A 21,281-nucleotide genomic window follows, 5' to 3' on the forward strand; every position below is an offset into this window, starting at 1 on the left:
CCATAAGCCTTGGTCATCATTACTAAAGTCAGTACGATAAACAGCATAGTCTCGATTATCCATTTAATCGTTTAATCGAGAAGGAAAGTTATGCAGTAAATCGGCTTACAATCCACTAAAGATCGCAGGCTAGCGCTGCTATCTAGAGTTGATTATGGCCTGGATAGTTTAATTAATGTCTAATTAATAATTTAGATAACAATAGACAGATTTAGCTCTTGCATAATGTATGTTTAAACAGCCAATCAAATTCCTTCGTAATCAAAGGGCGGGTCAAGATTTTTTGTATCACATGTTTTGATTAGCTGATCTGGAGTCAACCAATTACAATTTGCTTATACTGAATGCACCCCATAAAGTGGAACAAAGTGTTGCTATGGTTTTAATTAGACTGGCTCCAAAAGGGGCATGATACATGAGCTTAATCTCTCTTATCTCATATTCTTGTTGAAAGGACTACTTCCCGAAATAAGAAAATTGCAAGAAAAACACAAGAAAACTTTGCCAACTGGCTTTTACTTGAGCAATTTAAAGACAGGATAGGCTAACAACAAGCTAATAAAACAAAAACATAATATTATATATTTACTACAAACATACTCAAAAAACAATAATAAAATCAATGGTTTCTACAGAGATGGGGGATAAAACAATAAATTAGCTCTTAAAAAGTGTATTTCTGACCCTAGTGCTATCTTAATAAAAATTTTCATCAGAATTAAATCTGATAGCTTTCTAAGGAAAAATGTATACAATTCAACAGAATATAACAATACCTTCTCCAATTCATGCCCCAACATGCCAGAATTAACTTGTGGTTATTTAAAGTTTTTTTCCCCGCATACAAACTGTGTGATTTCATGATATATTTAGACTAAAAACAGATTCAAAATAATCAATCTTACCAAAAATTTGCTTCAATTCCCTCGCAAAACTTTGTATTTGCCAGGGATACCTATAGCTATAAATAAACTGTTGTTAGACGCCATGTTTATCACCTTAGCTTCATTGTGGGAGGGTCCATGTTTCAGAAAGTATTTATCATTTTTTCCTGCACATTTACCAAACATACTAAGGCCTAAGTAAATTTTTAAATACCTTCTGTCATCTTCTTTTTCTGCCATTTAATTGCAGAATCTTTTGTTCACCCCTCAATGTTCCCAAAACAGCCTAATCATTTGATCAAGAAATAATATCCGCTCCCTCAGTCAAGCTCGCACACAAAAAGCTAACAGACAACAGTCGGGTGCCAATTAGTGATACCCTGACATTTTTGCCCAGTGTTTGCTCCATGGGTGTTTTACGGGTAATCCAGTATTTTTTTTTAGTAAGATTAGGTGTCTATACTTTCCATACTACCAAATTTGCCATACTTTTATTGGAAATAACAACCGATAAATACTTTCAGGACAATGTATCTTGAAGATTTTATCTTTTTCATATAATCTGGCCCTTTTTTTATGAAGGTTGTATTTAAACTCAATGTTTTCATGTATAATTTAATTTTGAGGACAAAAAGGAAATAATTCTGTATTTAAAGTTAAATATGACAAAAAGCTGACAACAAAAGGTGTTTAATATAGTAGTATCAAGTATAACATTTAATTTATCTATGGGTGTAATAATAATGTTGATTAAACTATAATAAAATATTTTACAATAAATAATATTCTATATAGTATAAAATAGTTGGTTTTGTACTAATGTTATAGGTTTCAAGAACAACATCTAATAGAATAATTTCAGTGATTAATATATAACAATCAGTTACTATACTATTCAAAAAAAGTAGGGGATATTTGATTTTTAAGTGTTATTAAAGTCACCTAATGAAACTGACGAAGAAACAAATGACAAAATGAAATGAAGTTCACATTCATCGATTTATTCCAAATGATCGTTAGACTAAGTAAGGCACAGACTGACCATTATAAGGGTAAAATGATACCCGGGGTCAAACAGCAAAATTACCACAGCATCACAACCAAGCCAGTAACGGGTAAATCCTCCTCTGTTTGCCAAACAAGCATTGATCCGACGTGGCATACTCCTAATGAGACGTCTAAGGTCATTTTGGTCCAGATTGTCCCATTCCTGTTGAAACGCAGCAGCAAGTTCTTGGACATTGGCAGGACGTTGTTGACGTTGACGTAACCTCTGTCCAAGCATGTCCCAGACATGCTCGATGGGGGAGAAGTCGGGACTCAGTGCTGGCCAAGGTAATGTGGTGATGTTCTGTTGTTGGAGGTAACCTGTAACGATCCTGGCCCTGTGACATCTTGCGTTGTCATCCTGGAAGATGAAACGGCGGCCATGACGTCGTGCGAACGGCACAACATGGACTGCCAAGATGTTGTCCCGGTAGTACTGGCCTGTAACACGCCCTGCAACAACATGTAAAGCCGTTCTTCCAGCAACAGTGATGCCTCCCCACACCATAACAGAACCACCCCCAAATCGATCATGTCTGATGACGTTAACGTCTTGGAAGCGCTCGTTTCGACGACGCCACACCCTCCTACGTCTGTCCAAAAAATCAACAGTGAACCTTGACTCATCTGAAAACATCACATTGCTCCAGCGTCGATTATCCCAGTGTTGACGATCCCTACACCAACGACGTCTTGCCTGAATGTGATGATCTCTCAAACAAGGGATCACGCGAGGACGTCGGGCGCGAAGGTGACCCCTATGCAGTCGATTCCGAATCGTCTGGCCACTCACTCTCACACCAGTGTCTGTTTGAAGACGAGCGCTGATCTGATTTGCTGTGATGACACGATTTCTCAAGGCCAAGGTACGGATAAATCGATCCTGGGCTTGAGTTGTCGCCCTTGGTCGACCTGAGCGTGGTCTGTCCTGTACAGATTGTGTATCACGGTATCTGGACCATAGCCTGCTTATGACAGACTGAGAAACATTCATCGTCCGCGCCACAACCGCCTGTGTTGTGCCGATCTGTAGCATGCCAAGGGCACGTAACCTTTCATTTTGGGTAAGCCGACGCATATCAAAATTTGTTTTCTGGTCACTAAAACAATTAAACTGATGTTTCCACCCTGGAATTCAATGCCACAATGACTGTAACATTCAAAGTCAGAGTCGTGCAAATCTTGGGTTGGACCCCCATGATGATCCCAAGCATCACCTGCATTCCATGCGGTAGCTATTGGCGCGTTTGGGCGTCACATGTAACTGGAAATGTTTCTTCTGTTAGGTTCTATAGTGACTTTTTTCGTAGTCATTTGCATATTTTAGTATTATGCCCCCAAAATCAAATATCCCCTACTTTTTTTGAATAGTATAGTATATATTAGTATAAAATCCACTCTCAAAGTTTTAAAGTGAGCTAAACCTATTGATTTAAGTAAATATAAAGTATTGAATTGGGTTGATTGGTGTGTTATGGTTTACTAATTAAGGGTATATTGTGTTGACAATATCGACATAAAACATCCAATAAAATTGACAATTATATTTTTAACCAAATTAAATGCAGATGTCGGTTTTCATTTCAAAAACGAAACATTTTCTTAAAGTATACATAATGCTCAGACAAAATTTGATATTCTAAATTTGATATTAATTTTATATTTGAGGCTACTGAACACAGCATAATGGTGACAGCCTCTCAAGTTCTATTGTAAATTATTGGTTGATACATGATGGCATTTAATCATGTTATTTCAATGATATCGAAATGATAAATGAAGTTGGGGTTTTTATATAAATAAAATGTATACACAACAATATCTAATTCTATAACAAATATTATACAAAAGTGAATATAGTGCAAACCTGAATATTGAACCCAGTTCATCAAAGAATGGAACCAAACCCTTTGCACAGTATATTCACACAGTCAAACACTTTTATCTGTTTGTTTTTATGCTAATATTGGTAACATTGTACATAGTTATGCAAATTTGTAAAAGATTTGTGCAAAGGTGGGATGGTTTGTTTAAAGATGCATTATGTAAGATTTTGATAAAGAGTTGACAGTTCTCGCTATAATAGTTAAAAAAATAGATAATGAAAAGGGAATATGTTGAAAATTTCAGTCAAATTACTTCGATTGTCATTTCTACCGTTCTTACGATAATAAACAAAGTCTCGATTAACCATTTTATAATTAAATCATTAACTAGTAATCATGTTTAAATCCATTGAAAATGAAAAGCATCTGATGGTCTAGAGCTTGGCATTTGAATAAATGTCTAACTAATGATTTATATAACATTTTAGGTCAAACGAAAGATCTGCATTAGCAGGTTAAGCTCTTACATAATGCATCTTTAAGTAATAAATAATTCTACATGCAACAGAATACATACTTTCAATTCCTTTGAAAACATCTTCTGTCCTTGTTTTAGTTATCCGTTGGATAATACATTTTTAACAATAATTCATCTACTAGATAAAAAAATGCCATATATTTTTCCATTGTGTATTTGCTGTTTTGTATTAAGAAGCTATTATTGATGGTAAAATGGTCAATCTGATTAAAATACAGATATATATTTCGTTTCGTTTATTTATATTTCGATGGGCTACACTACAACAAGATCTGACCAGTCGTGTCAGGGGTCGTTATGAGCGGCTTTTAACCTTATGACTTCAGACATTGATTAATCAATCAGCGTTGACGTTTCTAGTGATTTACCCACAGTTCTGTGCATGGCACGCCAAGAAGTCCCCATAACAGATGGTTTCATTGGCTAATCCCTTGCGCGATCCAGAACGCCTGTTATATAACAACTCTTCCAGATCCTAGTGTAGTACAGACAAAACAAAATTTTGAGCTATAAAAAACGAAACGAATAGGATCTGTGTTTTAGTCAGATTGGTAAAATGGTTTAACTTAGCTTGGTGTAACTTAAATGGTTTAACTTGGAATTTCTAGGAACGGTATAATGGATTGGAGACCAGTACATAAACAACTATGTACAAGAAAATACAGCTATAAAAACTTCCAACATTTAGAGATTAAAAGGACGGTGCTATAAGTAATAAAAGTTTGCACCAATATAAGTAATATTATTTAAACTGTACATATACTATATCTATGTGTATATTTACAATATGTGTATATATATTGAAAAGCTTTATATTAATTATAACAAATCAAAAAAAAATATTGAAGTAACGAAAATACACAGTAACTCTCTTTAATCCCTGTAGTCAAATCAACACACTATTTATTCAATTTCTAGATAAACTTTATAGACCTCATTATATTTTGTAATTAGGATTAATAAGTTAAATTTATAAATAAAGTTTACCAACAATCCAAACGACAACCTTTCCAAGTTGAAAATTGTCTCTTTTGTGTCTTTTTTTTCCCCCCCAAGACATTGAAAATGGGTCTAACCATTGCATATACTTTGGTTAAGACTACAATATTACATAAGATATATATTCTAAGAATGGTTTACCATACATTTTAAAGATGCTAACATTTAACAACAGTCTTATTTTTGAACAATGTCTAACACAAACATCACTTGTTCAAAGAAGTATACAAATTATATTAGAATGAATAATTCTTAGAGGATATATGAAATAAGATTAAATATATTAAAAAGAACATAAATATTATATAATACATTAGGTTTTTAGAATTATGAATGAGTTTATTTATGTACAAAATATGAGTTGACAGGCAATATATAGATATACGTTAATGTAATTAAAATATTTATTACAATTTAATGAAATTTCAATCAAAAGTTTAATAAATTATAATGGTTTTATTTTCTCAACATTTTCATGCTTTTTGTTAGTTTAAACATATTTTATTGCAAATAATTTACAAAGGGATCAGGACAATGGATAGGAATTATGAACCTTTATTAATTGTTCAATTACCATTGGTTATTTCCATTAATTAACAAGCATTCTACCTTCCTGGAATTTCTTGATATTTAAAAAAAACTTATCAATAAATAAAAGCCTCCATTATTGAATTTGAGATTCTTGTAATAAGCTATACATCAATTAATTACGGACATATAGTAGTAATTCATTCCATATTTCACTAGAAAGTTCTCTACATAATCAAATTCTACATCTCAATCTATAGCACTCCATAATATTTTATTATTTTAAACTTGGGAATCGATTCGGATCTTAAAACTACTACAACACAACAATCCCACTAATATAATTACCGGGTATGTTCAATGCCTGCATACTAAATAAGGGAAGCAACTCTTGTACAGGTACACTATTTTCACATCTGTTAAAAGCTGATGAAGTAAACTTCTAGAAAAATTAAAATATAAATTCAACAGTCAAGTTAAATAAGACCATATGTCTCCATAAAAGGTTGAAATTTGACAAGCCTCTCTCACTAATATTTTTTTATGTGACAACAGGAGTTAACAACTGTGATGGTTCTGTCGACTCCCGCTAACAAACATTTTGTAAAGACTATTAGTAAGTGCAGCAGGACTGAACTACACACAAAACGAAAATCTACAAGATAAACCTGCGGACAAGACAGGCTATAGACATTGCAAAAATAAACACCCAAAATGAAAAAAAAAATATGATGATTTACATGCGGACCAAAGCCTAGAGGTTCCATCGTAGTCTTTATAGACTACCATTGATTAAGCCTCAATTCTTGCATATATCACATTAAGCTTACATTACCAGTAAGAGTTATGGAGACAGCTATGTGGCAAAGGCCTTGTTCAAATTGATATGTATCACCATTAAGGCAACACTAACAAATATTCTAAAATAATTAAAACAAAAATTTAATGCAACCAGAAATACGCCTTGAAATGAATCTAACCGGCCATATCTATCTGTCGGCACTGTGACTTTTTCCATTTAAACAGATCAGAAGGCTATCAACCAGATAATTACGCAATTTTTTTTTTCAAGGACATTGATTACATTTTACTTAATCATAATTGATTATTTGATGGTTTTGAAAAGTTTATGCTTGATTTATTACAGAAATTTGTATTAAAATTAGTAGTTTCCTTTATATACTGCAAAACTACTTACCAGGTATTTTTAATACACATTTCTGGTCTCTAATATATCTATTTGTATATACTGATAGGCTATATATACATACTATTGTTCACAAAATCCTAAGAGGCTTGGTAAAGTTAATGTACAACAAGTAAGTAATGCGAACAGGGCAAAAATGTATTAAATGTAAACAGTTGCATTAATATTAATACACATACTATTTACAAGATGGTTTAATAAATAACATGATAAATATTTAACATATATATCATCTCAATAAATATAAACTATTAACAATAGTATTATTCCCATGTTGCTCCTTCTATTTTCTTTTCTAAAAAATAAACTTTCATCTCCCCTTTTCCTTTCACCAAAACTTTTCTTTCATTTCCAAATGAAAATTTGTCTCCCAAGCGTTGTACTGTAGATTCTGGGACTTGAATCTGATCCATTTCTCCGGTAGAGTACATACGACTAGCGATGTTGACAGTATCTCCCCAGATATCGTATAGTAGTTTAGTTGTTCCAATAACACCAGCGGTGACTTCTCCGAAATTATACCCTATTTTCATTTGAAAATCAAAGTTAAAAATACTATCATTGAACTGTCCAATTTTATTCTGAAGTTCCTGTGCAAACTCTAATAGAGCATATAGATGGGCATTCGGGTTCTTATTTTTTGCACGATTTTGCTCATTCAGTCCTGAGGCAGCCATGAAAGTGCTGCTGATTGTTTTAATTTTTTCAACGTCCTTAAAACGTGGCTCATCCAGCAGATCCTCAAAATCGCTATACAGCTCGTTCAAAACCCTCAAATACTCTCGACCTCCTTCATATGACTCATCATAAAAATCATTAAAATTGACAATGGTAGCAAATATAACACCTATATCTTTATGATTTTTAGAATATGTTGAAGTTTGCTTTACTATTGCAGTTATGTGGGCTGGAACAATATTGTGTAACAACCATTCAGCTTGCTCCTTGTTTTCCATCATCTGAACTCTCTGTTTCTCAGATTGAGAACTTCCAAAATAACTTAGTCTGTAGCTGATTTCAAATTCTCTACTTATAAAGAGTATCAAGAGAAGAAGGAGGATAATGTCTAGTATAATTTCGTAACGTAAATTATTCTCACCGGAGAACAAATGATCTGACAGAGTAGATTGGTTGACTTTATAAGTTGGACTTGCGGAAGTAGTATTGGCAAATAAGGTGACTATTGGCTTAACATGAACAAATTCCTCTGGTGGACAAAAACGGACACTGAGCAATATTAAAAGAGCGATTCCTGCCACTGTTACCAAGAACGACTTGACCCAGGCGCTGAGCATTGTAAAATTACAGAAATGAAGCAGTGCAACAATTGCTGTAAAACAGAAAAATCGGTCCTTCCATTGGTCATTGGTTGCCAGCTCACAAGACAGGTTTGAGTATACAGCAATGATGGGTATAATGGCAATGACAGCTCCCATGGAGTTGCGAAAGTACCACCCAGACAATATGTGCATTAACATGCTACATTTTTCTTTTTTCTTCAATCCAATTTTAACGTCTGTTGCCAACTGGATGAGGACGAGAATCTCAATAATAAGAGCTATAATAAACACAAACAGCCAGACAATATGATATCCAAATACTAAGAAACAACAAATAGATATCAATATGAACACAATCAAGGATAAAACAGCTTCTATAAGGGAGTGATACCGAGGTGATGCCATCGTTTCTTCTTTACCCAAGTTACTCTCCAGATAATGATCTCGAAAATCTTCCTCCATGTCTGCATTCAGAAAACAGAGAGTTAACCTGTTGATTTCTGGCTCATAGAAGAATGATTTGTTTTTCACGTTTTCATTTATACAGGCAACAATCTTATTATCATTTTCCTCTTTCATATGAGAACAGTTTGTCCAATCTGGGTTCATAGGAACCAAACTTGGATCACCCGCTGCTTCAACATCGGAACCTACAAATATAGGAAAACAACATTAGGATAGATATAGACATACAGCTAATAAACATTTTAAAAAAACATAGGCCAGACAGTCTCCATTTATTCTTCTCCCTATTTATAATCAATCTTAAAAAATTAAAAAGAACTTAATATATCTGGTACTTGTATATACACGATGAGCAAATGGCTATTTTGTAAAAGATTTGAAGATAAACTTGTTTATGAACCCAGATCTGAAGTGAAACTACAAATAGAAACACAACAAGTTGACAAGTTTTGCACACGCACACTGTTACCTAGTGGTGTTTTCATTACTGATTGCTCTAGTTAATTTGTCTGACAGAGACACACCAATAAGTTACGTAAAACCATATAATGCATCTTAAAATCAATTAATTATGCTATGTTTTTCAGAATAATTTATTCATATGAATAATGTGAATAATGAAAGTATAAGATTTCCATAAATTTGTTGAAACCCTTTTGTCTACATTTTATCCCTATATATTTTTTATTTCCACAAATTCATTGTGCTCCTTTTTTATAAAAGTTTACACACATTCGTGATGAAAAATTTTAATCAAAAGGAAAAATAATAATAATTAGTTAATCATTTCATATTTTAAATTTTAGTTACAGTGTCACTGTGGCCATAAAAACTAGTATTAACAGTATCAGTGAATGTGTGTGGTCAGTGACACTGTCATGTCACACTGATGACTGAACTACCTTTAAAAACAGAGGGTGTTCTAAGCATAATTGATATTTAAAACAATATTTAATTTTGCATATCTAAGAATTGCATAGCTATCAAATCTAAGGAATGAATACTGATTAAATTCAAGTATTATATAGTGATACTTAATATTTCAGTGAAGAAATCAATTAATGAATTTTTAAAAAACACAACACAATTTATATGGAATACAATCACTGGTTTATACACATATAGCACAACGTTTCGACAAGTATTCTCTTATTGTTATCAATCACTAAATGCCACTCAAAGATTATAATGAATTTTTCATTCACATTAAACTAAAAATGCGATGACAGACTCTTTTCTCATACAAAATCAACAATTAATACTTATATATTAAAACAAGAGCATCGCTAAGGCTGCAATATACGTCCACATTCCTGCTTTGATTGATAGTTGCTGTCCTTAGGGTATAAGTAATAAGTATACCAGGTTCTAAGATAATCCATTCAGAATTGTGGCCTTCGGACTCTGCCCCTGGGGGTCGGGGCATTCACCAAAATCAATAGTTGACACCCTTAGGCCATAAGGAATACATATGCCAAGTACCAAGTTGATCCATTCAGAATTGCGGCCTGTAAACGATAAACACAAAGATTGGGCGTGGCTCTGACCCTGGGGGTCGGGACATGCATTTGTTGTCCTTAGGCTACAAGGAATACATATCCCAAGTTCAAAGATGACCCATTAAGAATCGTGGCCTGTAGGTAACAGACAGAAACACAAAGAAAAAATGGGTGTGGCTCTTCCCCTGTGGGTTGGGCAATCCCAAAAAAAACAATAGGGGTCGTCCTTAGGGTAAAAGGAATAGGTATGCAAAGTTTCAAAAGAATCTGTTAAGAATTGCGGCCTGTAGATGACACACAAACACTGGACATGGCTCTGTCCCAGGGGGTCGGGCATGCACCAAAAATAATAGAGGTCAGCCTTAGGGTATAAGGAATAAGTATAAAAAATTTTTCAAGATGATCGATTAAGAATTGCGGGCTGTAAATGACACACAAACACACAAAAAGAAAATGGGTGTGGCTCTCCCCTGGGGGGTGAGCATTCACCACAAACAATAGGGATGTTCCTTAGGATAGAAGGAATAAGTATGCAAAGTTAAGAAATGTGGTCTGTAGTTGACAAATAAAAAAATACAAGAAATGGGATCATCCTTAGGGCATAAGGAATTCATATGAAATTTTTTCAAGATGATCGATTACGAATTGCGGCCTGTAGGCGACACAAAGACACACAAAAAGAAAATGGGCGTGGCTCTGCCGATTGCTGGGTTGGGCATGCACCCAAAACAATAGAGAAGTTTCTTTGGGTACAAAGAATAAGTATGCAAAGTTTCAAGACGATACTTTAAGAAATGCGGCCTGTAGACGACAAACAAACCAATACAAGAAATGGGCGTGGTATAAGGAATAAGTATGTAAAGTTTCAAGATGATCACTTAAAGGTCACCGGAAAAGCATCAATTTTAGTCCTACTGCACATAGAACTAGAAATGGGCGTGGCTCTGCCCCTGGGGGTCGGGCATGCACCAAAAACAATAGGGATCTTCCTTGGGGTATAAGGAATAAGTATACCAAGTTTGAAGAAAATCCAGTAAGAATTGCGCCCTGTAGGCGACACAAAGACACACGAAAAGAAAATGGGAAATGGGCGTGGCTCTGCCCCTGGGGGTTGGGCATGTACCCCAAACGATAGGGATGTTCCTTAGGGTACAAAGAATGTGTATGCAAGATTATAAGTTAAGAAATGTGGCCTGTAGACGACAAACAAACAAATACTAGAAATGGGCGTGGCTCTGCCCCTGGGGGTCGGGCATGCACCAAAAACAATAGGGATCTTCCTTGGGGTATAAGGAATAAGTATACCAAGTTTGAAGAAAATCCAGTAAGAATTGCGCCCTGTAGGCGACACAAAGACACACGAAAAGAAAATGGGCGTGGCTCTGCCCCTGGGGGTTGGGCATGCACCCCAAACGATAGGGATGTTCCTTAGGGTACAAAGAATGTGTATGCAAAGTTTCAAGATTATTAGTTAAGAAATGTGGCCTGTAGACGACAAACAAACAAATACTAGAAATGGGCGTGGCTCTGCCCCGGGGGGTCGGGCATGCACCAAAAACAATAGGGATCTTCCTTGGGGTATAAGGAATAAGTATACCAAGTTTGAAGAAAATCCATGAAGAATTGCGCCCTGTAGGCGAACCACAGACACACACACACACACACACACACACACACACATACATACATACACACACACACACACACAGACAGGGGCGACGGCATAATACGTTCACATTATGAATGTGGACGTATAAAAACTATAACACATACTTATGGAAAAACGGCTACTTATATATTCAAAGTTAAATATACTACAGAGTTTGAAAACATGTCATTTGGTGACCACACTTTATGGCCACAGAACTGTGGGTAGGAAAATAAAGAGAGGAAATACATATAATAATCCATGATGACATGCAGCAAGTGAATCTATAGAATAACTACCAAGAACCCTGTGTACCAGAAGAAATTCTAAATAATTTATTAAAAAACCAGCAGCTGCCATGCAAGATACTCTACATTTTGCAAGAGATGGATAGAGAACAAGCGATTTTTCATATAATAAGGGGCATAAATCAAGAAGTTATGTTCTGAAATGTGCAAATATCGAAAGGAACTGAGATTTTTGGGATATAAATATATATTTTAAATTTCATCAAAATTTTGGTTCGATTTTCCCGAAATTCAAACTCAACCTTCATTATGTTGTAACAGTGATATATTTAAACGGTTTTTAAAATCGGATAAACAGTCCTTCACGTTTAAGGTGAGCTTTCGCTCCTGCTCCACTCAACACAACTTAACTTTCCTTTGCATGAGTCATTAAAGACTCCTCAAAATTAGCTAAATCGCTCTCGTAAATAATGAGATCAATAAACCACTTTCAGTTTTTGTTTATTTTTAAACTGCATACATTTGAGCTATCAGTTTCCATGACGATAATTCTGATGATGCCATATGCACCAAACATTTACCAAATATTAAACAAGACTAGAAAGCATAAATACAATCTGGCTCTCCTTCATTCAAGAAAATATAGAATTACTCTTGCAATATAATTAAGAAGAGGTTTTTTTACAGGAGCTTTTATCTCATTTTTGAAATTGGCAGGAGCTTTTTATGGCTGCAGCTCAATTTTATAAACGTGAAGGACTGGATAAAAATTGTAACCTTACAGGGTCCACAAGCTAAAAATGTGATTTTTTATACAATCAGGTGCCATAATACAGGAAGTTATGGTTTGATATGCGCTTTATCGACAGGAACCGAGATTTGTGGGTTATAAACATACATTGTAAGTTTCATCAAAATCAATAAAAATTATGACCTTTAGAGTGTCCACAAGCTAAAAACGTGATTTTTCGTACAATCAGGAACCATAATCAATAACGTTACAGTCCGATACACACCAATATCGAAAGGACCTGAGGTCTTTTGGAGATAAACCTATATTTCAAGTTTCGTCAAAATTGGATAAAAATTGTGACCTGTAGAGTGTCCACAAACAAATTGTGGACAGACAGACGTCCAGATGGACAGGGGCGACGACAATATACGTCCACATGAAAACGTGGGCGTATAAAAATTATATCTAACACAAGCCAACAGTGAGGCTGATGTCCCCCCCACCCCCTGAAATCCTGAAATAAATAGATGACACATATTAATTAATTGCACATTTATCTTTGTCAAAAGTATCGAGCAATCAAACTGATTTTCAACTATACAATAAGTTTCATCACTCTCTATCAGATAGAATCAAAGTCAAAGAAATTGCTTAGCTTTAGCTCGAAAAGTAAATAACTGAACTCATGAACATCTACATCAAGTTTAAACATTCTACCTCAATTAAAAGCAGAGTTACTATGTTCCAAAGTCTTGACCAATCAAATTGCTTAACGCTCCTTAGCCAAAGCAGAAAGTTCTCATCAAACTTAGTCAAGGTAATGGTATAATGAATCTATACTCAGAGTTTCATAGCTATCAATTAATTATAACCAAAGTTATCATGCCCAAAAGCAACAACCAATCAAATTGCTTATTTCTGCTTACCGTAACCAGACAATTTTCATCATCGATCTCCATCAAGGCATTCACCTAATGAATGCCTACACCAAGTTTGAACATTCTACCTCAATTAGAAGGAGAGTTATTATGTTTCAAAGTCTCGACCAATAAAATTGCTTACCCTCAGCAGAAAATGTTCATTAACGAACTTAGTCAAGGTATTGATGTGATGAAACTATACACCAAGTTTCATCACTCTTGACTTAATTAGAACTAAAATGATTGTGTCCCAAAGCATCAACCAATCAATTTGCTTATCTCTGCTTACCCTTAGCTGAAAATTCTCATCTTCGAACTGCATCAAGGCATTCATCTAATAAACACCCACACCAAGTGTGAACATTGTTGCTCAATAAGGAGGAGAGTTATTGTGTTCCAAAGTCTCGGCCAATCAAATTGTTTATCGGTCTGCTTACCCTGAGCAGAAAATGTTCATTATCGAACTTAGTCAAGGTATTGATGCTTATCTCTGCTTACCCTAAGCAGAAGATGCATCAACATAATAAACACCTACACCAAGTTTGAACATTGTACCTCAGTTAGAAGATGAGTTATTGTGTCCCAAAAAGTGTGACGGACAGACAGACAGACAGATGGACGAACCCATTTTAATAGTCCCCTGCTTTCTTCGAAAGGCGGGGGACAAAAAAAAAGAACAACCATCACCTAACAGTAAATAAAATATACCATTCATGCAAAAAACATACAAAGGCAACATAAAATTAAAGAAATAAAAAAATGTAAAATAAATAAACAAAAAATCAAGGAAGATGTCTGTTGACAATTAATTTGTTGTATCATTAATTAATAGTAAGTTTGTTTAAATGAGGTCACGAAGTATCCCCAGATTGTTAATGAAATTAACTGGCAGTGGGCAGGCAGGATACACCCACATTTTCGAGAGATGGATAGAGAACAAGCTAAAATGAAAGGAGTTTTTCCTACAATCAAGGGCCATAATTCAGGAAATTACAATTGATATGCGCAAATATCGAAAGGAATCGAGATCTTTGGGTTATAAACTTACATTTCAAGTTTCAACAAAATCAGATAAAAATTGTGACCTCTATAGGGTCCACAACCTTGATATACCATATTTTTACGATATTTGAGAACGAAGGGCGGCCATTTTATCTGTCAGTTTTGGGCCAATTTTCACGAAATTCGAACTCAGCCGTCCTTAGGGTGTAACGGTGTTATAATAATATGATTTTTTAAATCGGATAAAAATTAAGACCTCTATAGAGTTCACAAGCTAAAAACGTGATTTTTCGTACAATCAGGGGCCATAATTCAGGAAGTTACGGTCCGATATATGTGAATATAGAAAGGAACCGAGATTTTTGGGCTATAAACTTACATTTCAAGTTCAACAAAATCGGATAAAAATTGTGACCTCTATAGTGACTATAGGGTCCACAACCTTGATATACCATATTTTTACGCTATTTGAGAACGAAGGGCGGCCATTTTGTCTGTCAGTTTTGGCCGATGTATACGAAATTCGAACCCAGTCATTCTTAGGGCGTACAATCAGGGGCAATAATTCAAGAAGTTTTGTCCCGATATACGTGAGTATCAAAAGGAACCAAGATCTTTGGGTTATAAGCATACATTTCAAGCACAATAGATCAATTTTATTTCAATAATTCGCTTGCGTCTACTGGTCTTGAGCAGTGGGAGGATACTGCAGGACCTGGAGAAAACCCATTATGTTCGACAGGCGACTTAGAAGCTGTGAATCGAAACAAAGCCATTTGACTCTTGACTCTGGCATTAGACCATTCAGTCATCATAAAGAAAGTCCTAGAATGCTGAAAATCAACACAGTTCATTCTCTCCGATCCCAATGCTCCACACTAAATTTGAAAATTAATACTGTTTATCCTCTGGTAGTGATGACAACATATTTCCATTTGAGATGTGGGCATATGAAAATTTTGCAGCAATATGTACATGTATATTAGCAAGGTCTATCAAAAAACGAACACCAAAAAAAACCTCTATTACTGGTAAGCTAGGGATCTATGTGTATGTGTGAAAATGTGTAACACACATTGCATGCTGCATTAATTTAATGCAGGAAAGAATAATTGTTTGAGATTTACAAAATTTTGACCATTTAGACTACAGATTGTCAAAAGAAAACGCACTATGCTCATGCAAATATGATTTTCCATTTCCGTATAAAGTACATCACACTACATTCACATAGATTTATAGCTTTAGTCTAAAAACCCTTCAACCACCTAAATCTTCAAACTAAAAGATAAAGCTTGTGACAATAAAAGAAAATACCACGTTGTGTAGGAGGAGCTTGTGCTTTGAGTGACAGGTAAGGGTGAGAACTAAATGAGCACAAATGGGAGTCACTACAGGATTTTCTAAAGGCCGGATGAAAGCAGCATGGAGTCCATTTACAGTAACTTTTCCCTGTGATTAATAAACTAGATTTATAGTGAAAACTTAAATTTAAATAAGAGAATAGATAAAAGTACATAGTATTAAACACACTTAATGTGTATTATAACTTATACTAATTTATAAATGATATTTTAGTCGAGCTATGAACCATCAGAAAATATTGCTTTGTGCTTTGAGTCAAAATAAAGTTTGGATTGAGGTTCTAAAGACTTTATAAATTGGATGTTTTACTTAATATTTTGTGATCTGTTACCAGCTATTTTTGTCCAGGGCTTTGTTTCAGTCATATTCGCTAGTCTTAACTGAGTGGTTGTGAAAATGACTGGCTGCAGAACTTGACGTACCTGACAGTCAAATTACGTGTCATAAAATTATAATTTCAGAGAATTTAACCTTAAAGCACATTAAATACTACAATTAAATTGATAGTTTTTAGTGTAAAAACACTTGCAAATATATTGAAGAAATTAGGATAATGCTACAAATATTCATATTCTGTGGAAAAAATAACTTGCTCCAAGTGCGAGAAAAATGTTGAAGTAAAAGCCCCATTGTAATCGTCGTATTTTAAAAATAATTTGTTAAATCTGTCCATGGCATAAAGCAATGTTTTCTGATTCATACAATAATAACATTTTAAAATAAGGAAGCAAAAAGCTGTTCTAATTCTAAAAATTAAATGAGTTATTTGTTATGTCTCATACTATATATACATTCCAAGTCCCAGAAAAAAGAAGTCAGAGTTTGGAATTAAATTCATTTGATCCATATGTCAGATACTCAAAGTTCAAGCCTTAACTGTCAAATAGCTTGGATTTTCCAGGCCTGAAAAATTGCTCAAATTTGGGGTCTTTTCTGCTATTGAAGTAATGAGAAGAAAACAAAGGCCCATCTTGAGTGTAAAATCCATTATGCTAACATCACTTTACATTGTGCCTTTGTCTATGTTTATTCAGTTAGACCTACACTATTTAAGAATCCCAGAAAACATTTGAAATTAAAACATTTAAATTTGTGAATTTAATCCTGAACCTTCATTTTTCTGGAATTAATGAAATAGCCTTTTAGTATGTTTATATGTATTAGTGAAACAAAAATGATAGTACTATACATGTATTGACCAGGAACCTCCATCATGGAATTGTCACGTCATATCAAAGATCAAAATTCGTCAATTGAAGCACAATTGGAACAAGCATGCCAAATTTCATGTAAATCATACTTGAATTGGCTGAGCTTAGGCTTTTTACAAAGAGCGTTGTCCCCAAGAAGAACAACAATAACAAGATGAGTAGCGATTGGGGAACAGTACCTGATCCAAAATTCATCTGATACTATAATGAGACACTATAACAAGGAAATGGGAACTACCCAGACTTCAAGTTTTAATGGTGATTGAACAATATTAAACACTATCCTGAATACTCTGAAATTCAATTAAGCGAAGTCAAACATCGTGTTATCTCCCTTTAAACAGTTTTTTTCAAAATTTTACAATTAAAAACATATCTGTGCAATTTGATGTACCGGGAAGAGTTACAAATTTCATATTAGGGCACATATGCATAAATCATTAGGCTACTGGTGCTGGTACGCAATTATATTTACAATAATACTGATCTGTGTTATGTACACTTAATGGGTTATCAACCAATGAACTATAACTGGCCATAAGATTGAATACCATTAACCTTTTGATTACTGAAGTTTTCCACCCATAAACATAGATCAGCATTCAGTAGCCTACTGTTTAATGCATATTAGCCTACGGGCCATTTATGCAGTAAACTCATTCTTAGTTTAAACAAAACTGACATACAAAGAGAAAAAAGAACAGATACAAACTAAGCATTGAATTATGTAACAAATTATGGAGATGGGAAGATATAAACTAAATAGTAAAAATACAAACCTTTGTCTTCCATATTTTTATCCATTGATGTATCACTATGTCTACGTGTTAACAGTGTAGATGGGGTAACTCCATTGATGCCAGAACTCTGTAAAGATAATAAGAAATGTTTTATAGAAAATTCAAACCAAGATTCTAGATTGACAATATATTTTGTAATGATCAGGTTCAAGTCTAGTAATTCTCTACCTATTGACTTCAGGTGTTCAGGTGCAGGAGTTGTATTGAGTCTATACACGATATCTGCACCATAAAATTGCGATTCCAATATTCCTGTTCTATTGAATTCAATTTTTTAAGTTTGAAAGAATTGATCTGTGGTGCGTTTAAGGAACTGTAAAACAAAATTCTTGTGTGTTATGATTGTGGTCGGATGCTGCTACATTAAAGTTTATCTCCCAAATGGGATTCACAATTATCCATTAATAAGGGTGGCCCGTTTTCATTGCATAACAGTATATCATACAATGTTTAAGATGCTGATTTATTCTGGAGCTTGACATCATGGGGTTTTATGTATTGTTTAATGGTCGAGAGCGAGACATTAAGTAATATATTGCAACAACAAGAGGACCGTCAGGTCCGAGTGTTTTTACAATATATTACGCAATGTCTCAGCTCGAGACCATTAAACATCTTAAAATACAGACACTCCACACGTGCGTTTACAGTGAAATACGTCACTCGAGTCTAATATTTGACAAGGTACGATTTGCAAGTTGCCCGTACAATTATTTGAAATAATGGTACGCCAACATCAAAGGGTGACGTCACATCTGTATTTTAATTCGGTTTATTTTACTATACAAGTTACTATATGAACACATTCTATATTTCATTGGGACAGTTTAGTCTACCAAAACTACAAAATGTTTTTATTTTCCAGCAGCAGTTTCTAGTAGCAAATGTTTTGTGTTAGTCTTGACAATCTAGTTACATCTTTTAACATTTTGGATAGCCTGTGGCCTTTTCAAGGACTGATATTGTTTGTTCTATCTTTTAGGGGGACAGCTGGTCTGCACAGTCCATTACAACACCTGTTTGAATTGGATTTCAAAAACACCAAAATAACCATTACTATACATGCATCTTTATATTCTATTGCCCTAAACTAAACTTACTAATTCATTTTTTGAAAATACGCATTTTACACGATATAAAGAAATATTTTCCCAAATTGCTATCAAATCATATTTCAGGTTTTTTCTGTACGTAATACACCTTTCAGTTACATGTCATCTGAAAATGGCAAAAATCTGAAAATCGGAAACCCACATTCAAAAGCCATACTGTGATTCTCGTTCCAAAGTTTCTAATCACATAAATAGGGTTACACATAGTTCATACCTCTCTATCAAGATGATTGATTACCACGTCTCCATCACTCGTAATATTTTCTGCTTGTTTTTCACCCTAAAAACAAAGAATTTTGGATGAAAATGTGAGCATTTAAATTGTTTAAAAATCCGCCTTGAATATTCCAGTTTATTTTAAAGGGATTTATAATCATAGGGTAATGGTCAAAAGAGTGGGACAATTTGTTATATATTTTTTGTAAAACATTATATATCCAACATAGCCATGTTGACCGAGCATTCCATAGACGTCCGCAAAATTTTTCAAAGACGTCAATGAAAGTATTTAAGGAAATCATTGACAATCGATAGGATTCTTCATCTGGTGAACATAAATGCTGTATATAAATTTCAAGTCAATTGAATGACAACTTATTATTAATAAATATGGTAACACATTTATTTCTCTAAAGGCTGAAGGTTAAGGACTAAGCAAATATTAAATGCCATGATAAAGTAGGTGATATTTTGAATATATTGGTTAACATAGGCTATTCAAGATGTCAGTGTTGGTACATGTAGCCTAGGAATTTCAGACAATTGACACTTTTCGAAGCGATAGGATTAAAGCATGTTCCCTCCAATACTACCATTAGTAAGAATAATCACTTTTTACCCTTCATATGAACAAATAAAAGTGTCTTCTGTCACGCTCCCTACATGACAACAAGCAGTAAAGTTGTCTGCAGTAAATCAAAAATCATTGTCAACTAATCCCACAGAGCAATCCCACTATTGATTAAGCTTTAAAGCAGAAAAATATGATCCCTCAATAGGGTTCTTCTTTGTCTCCCAAAAAAAAATCTCATTGACCTATGCCATTCAGAACTGTGTCCTGCATCAAGTTTTCAAGACTCAACAATTAAAATGTGAATGGAAAGATAACTGTACAAAACGCAAATGAATTTACAACTTGAAATATTTTGAAATTGGATATGGTTCTTTCTAATGCTACAATGGGAAACACACCAAGTTTTAAAACATAATGTAATGAAGTAATGAATATACACCCACCAGCAGAATTTTGAATGGTGACTTTCCAATAACTACTTGTAGGCCTACATATAAAATTGATAGGCAGCTCTGAATTTCAAAATCTTTTATCTGATAGAGCATTCCTGAATATGCTGACATTAGCAATAACTTTGTGTAAAACTGAAGCCCAATTATCAATTTTGATGTGATTCTTCCAGATAAGCAAATTTTGAACAATTCCAACAAACTGGAAAATAGATTCTCAGAATCTCTCATCTGTAGGCCTATAATGTTTACTAGATTAACTTAAACTGACAGAGGCTATAACTATACTAGAATTGTTGTGTGACTACCCATAGAATCCCAGTTAGTTTGAAAAAAATAAAACATTTAAAAAATTTCTGTTCTGTGTTCTGTACAGTCCTTACAAAGTTTCAGTGACAGGGACAGTAACTCTATGAAAAACGTTTTTGTGAATTCAAATTTCAATAGTGTTTCACAAGCACAACAATCCAAGCAGAAACTTTACACAAAAAAAAAAATGTAGGGCAACTCTGAATCAAACAATTCTAAACCACAACTGCCAGGCAGAATATGCCCAAATTTTGCAAGAGATGGATAGAGAACAAGCTAAAAACAAAAACAATATTTTGTACAATCAGGGGCCATAATCCAGAAAGTTATGGTCTGAAATGCGCAAATATCAAAAGGGACTGAGATTTTTGGAATGAAAAGATATGTTTTAAGTTTCATCAAAATTGGATAAAAATTT

At 34.2% G+C, this 21,281-nt stretch overlaps 1 protein-coding gene across 2 annotated transcripts in view; it reads right to left on the bottom strand.

Moving 5' to 3' along the window:
* Positions 1-496: 496 nt before the first annotated feature.
* LOC126830910 (adenylate cyclase type 9) overlaps positions 497-21,281 on the bottom strand; it is a 75,187-nt gene continuing 54,402 nt past the window's right edge. Inside the window, exons 4-7 of one of the 2 annotated variants that reach the window (XM_050561409.2) lie at positions 19,527-19,592; positions 18,180-18,267; positions 16,142-16,276; positions 497-8,959 (exon numbers count right to left, since the gene is read on the bottom strand). In XM_050561409.2, coding sequence (XP_050417366.1) covers positions 7,293-8,959; positions 16,142-16,276; positions 18,180-18,267; positions 19,527-19,592 — 1,956 coding nt within the window. In that variant the 3' untranslated portion in view covers positions 497-7,292. The remainder of the gene's footprint in view (positions 8,960-16,141; positions 16,277-18,179; positions 18,268-19,526; positions 19,593-21,281) is intronic. The other variant, XM_050561410.2, reaches the window with a different exon arrangement.

The sequence above is a fragment of the Patella vulgata genome, chromosome 8 (genome assembly GCF_932274485.2).
Source record: "Patella vulgata chromosome 8, xgPatVulg1.2, whole genome shotgun sequence".
NCBI lineage: Eukaryota > Metazoa > Mollusca > Gastropoda > Patellidae > Patella > Patella vulgata.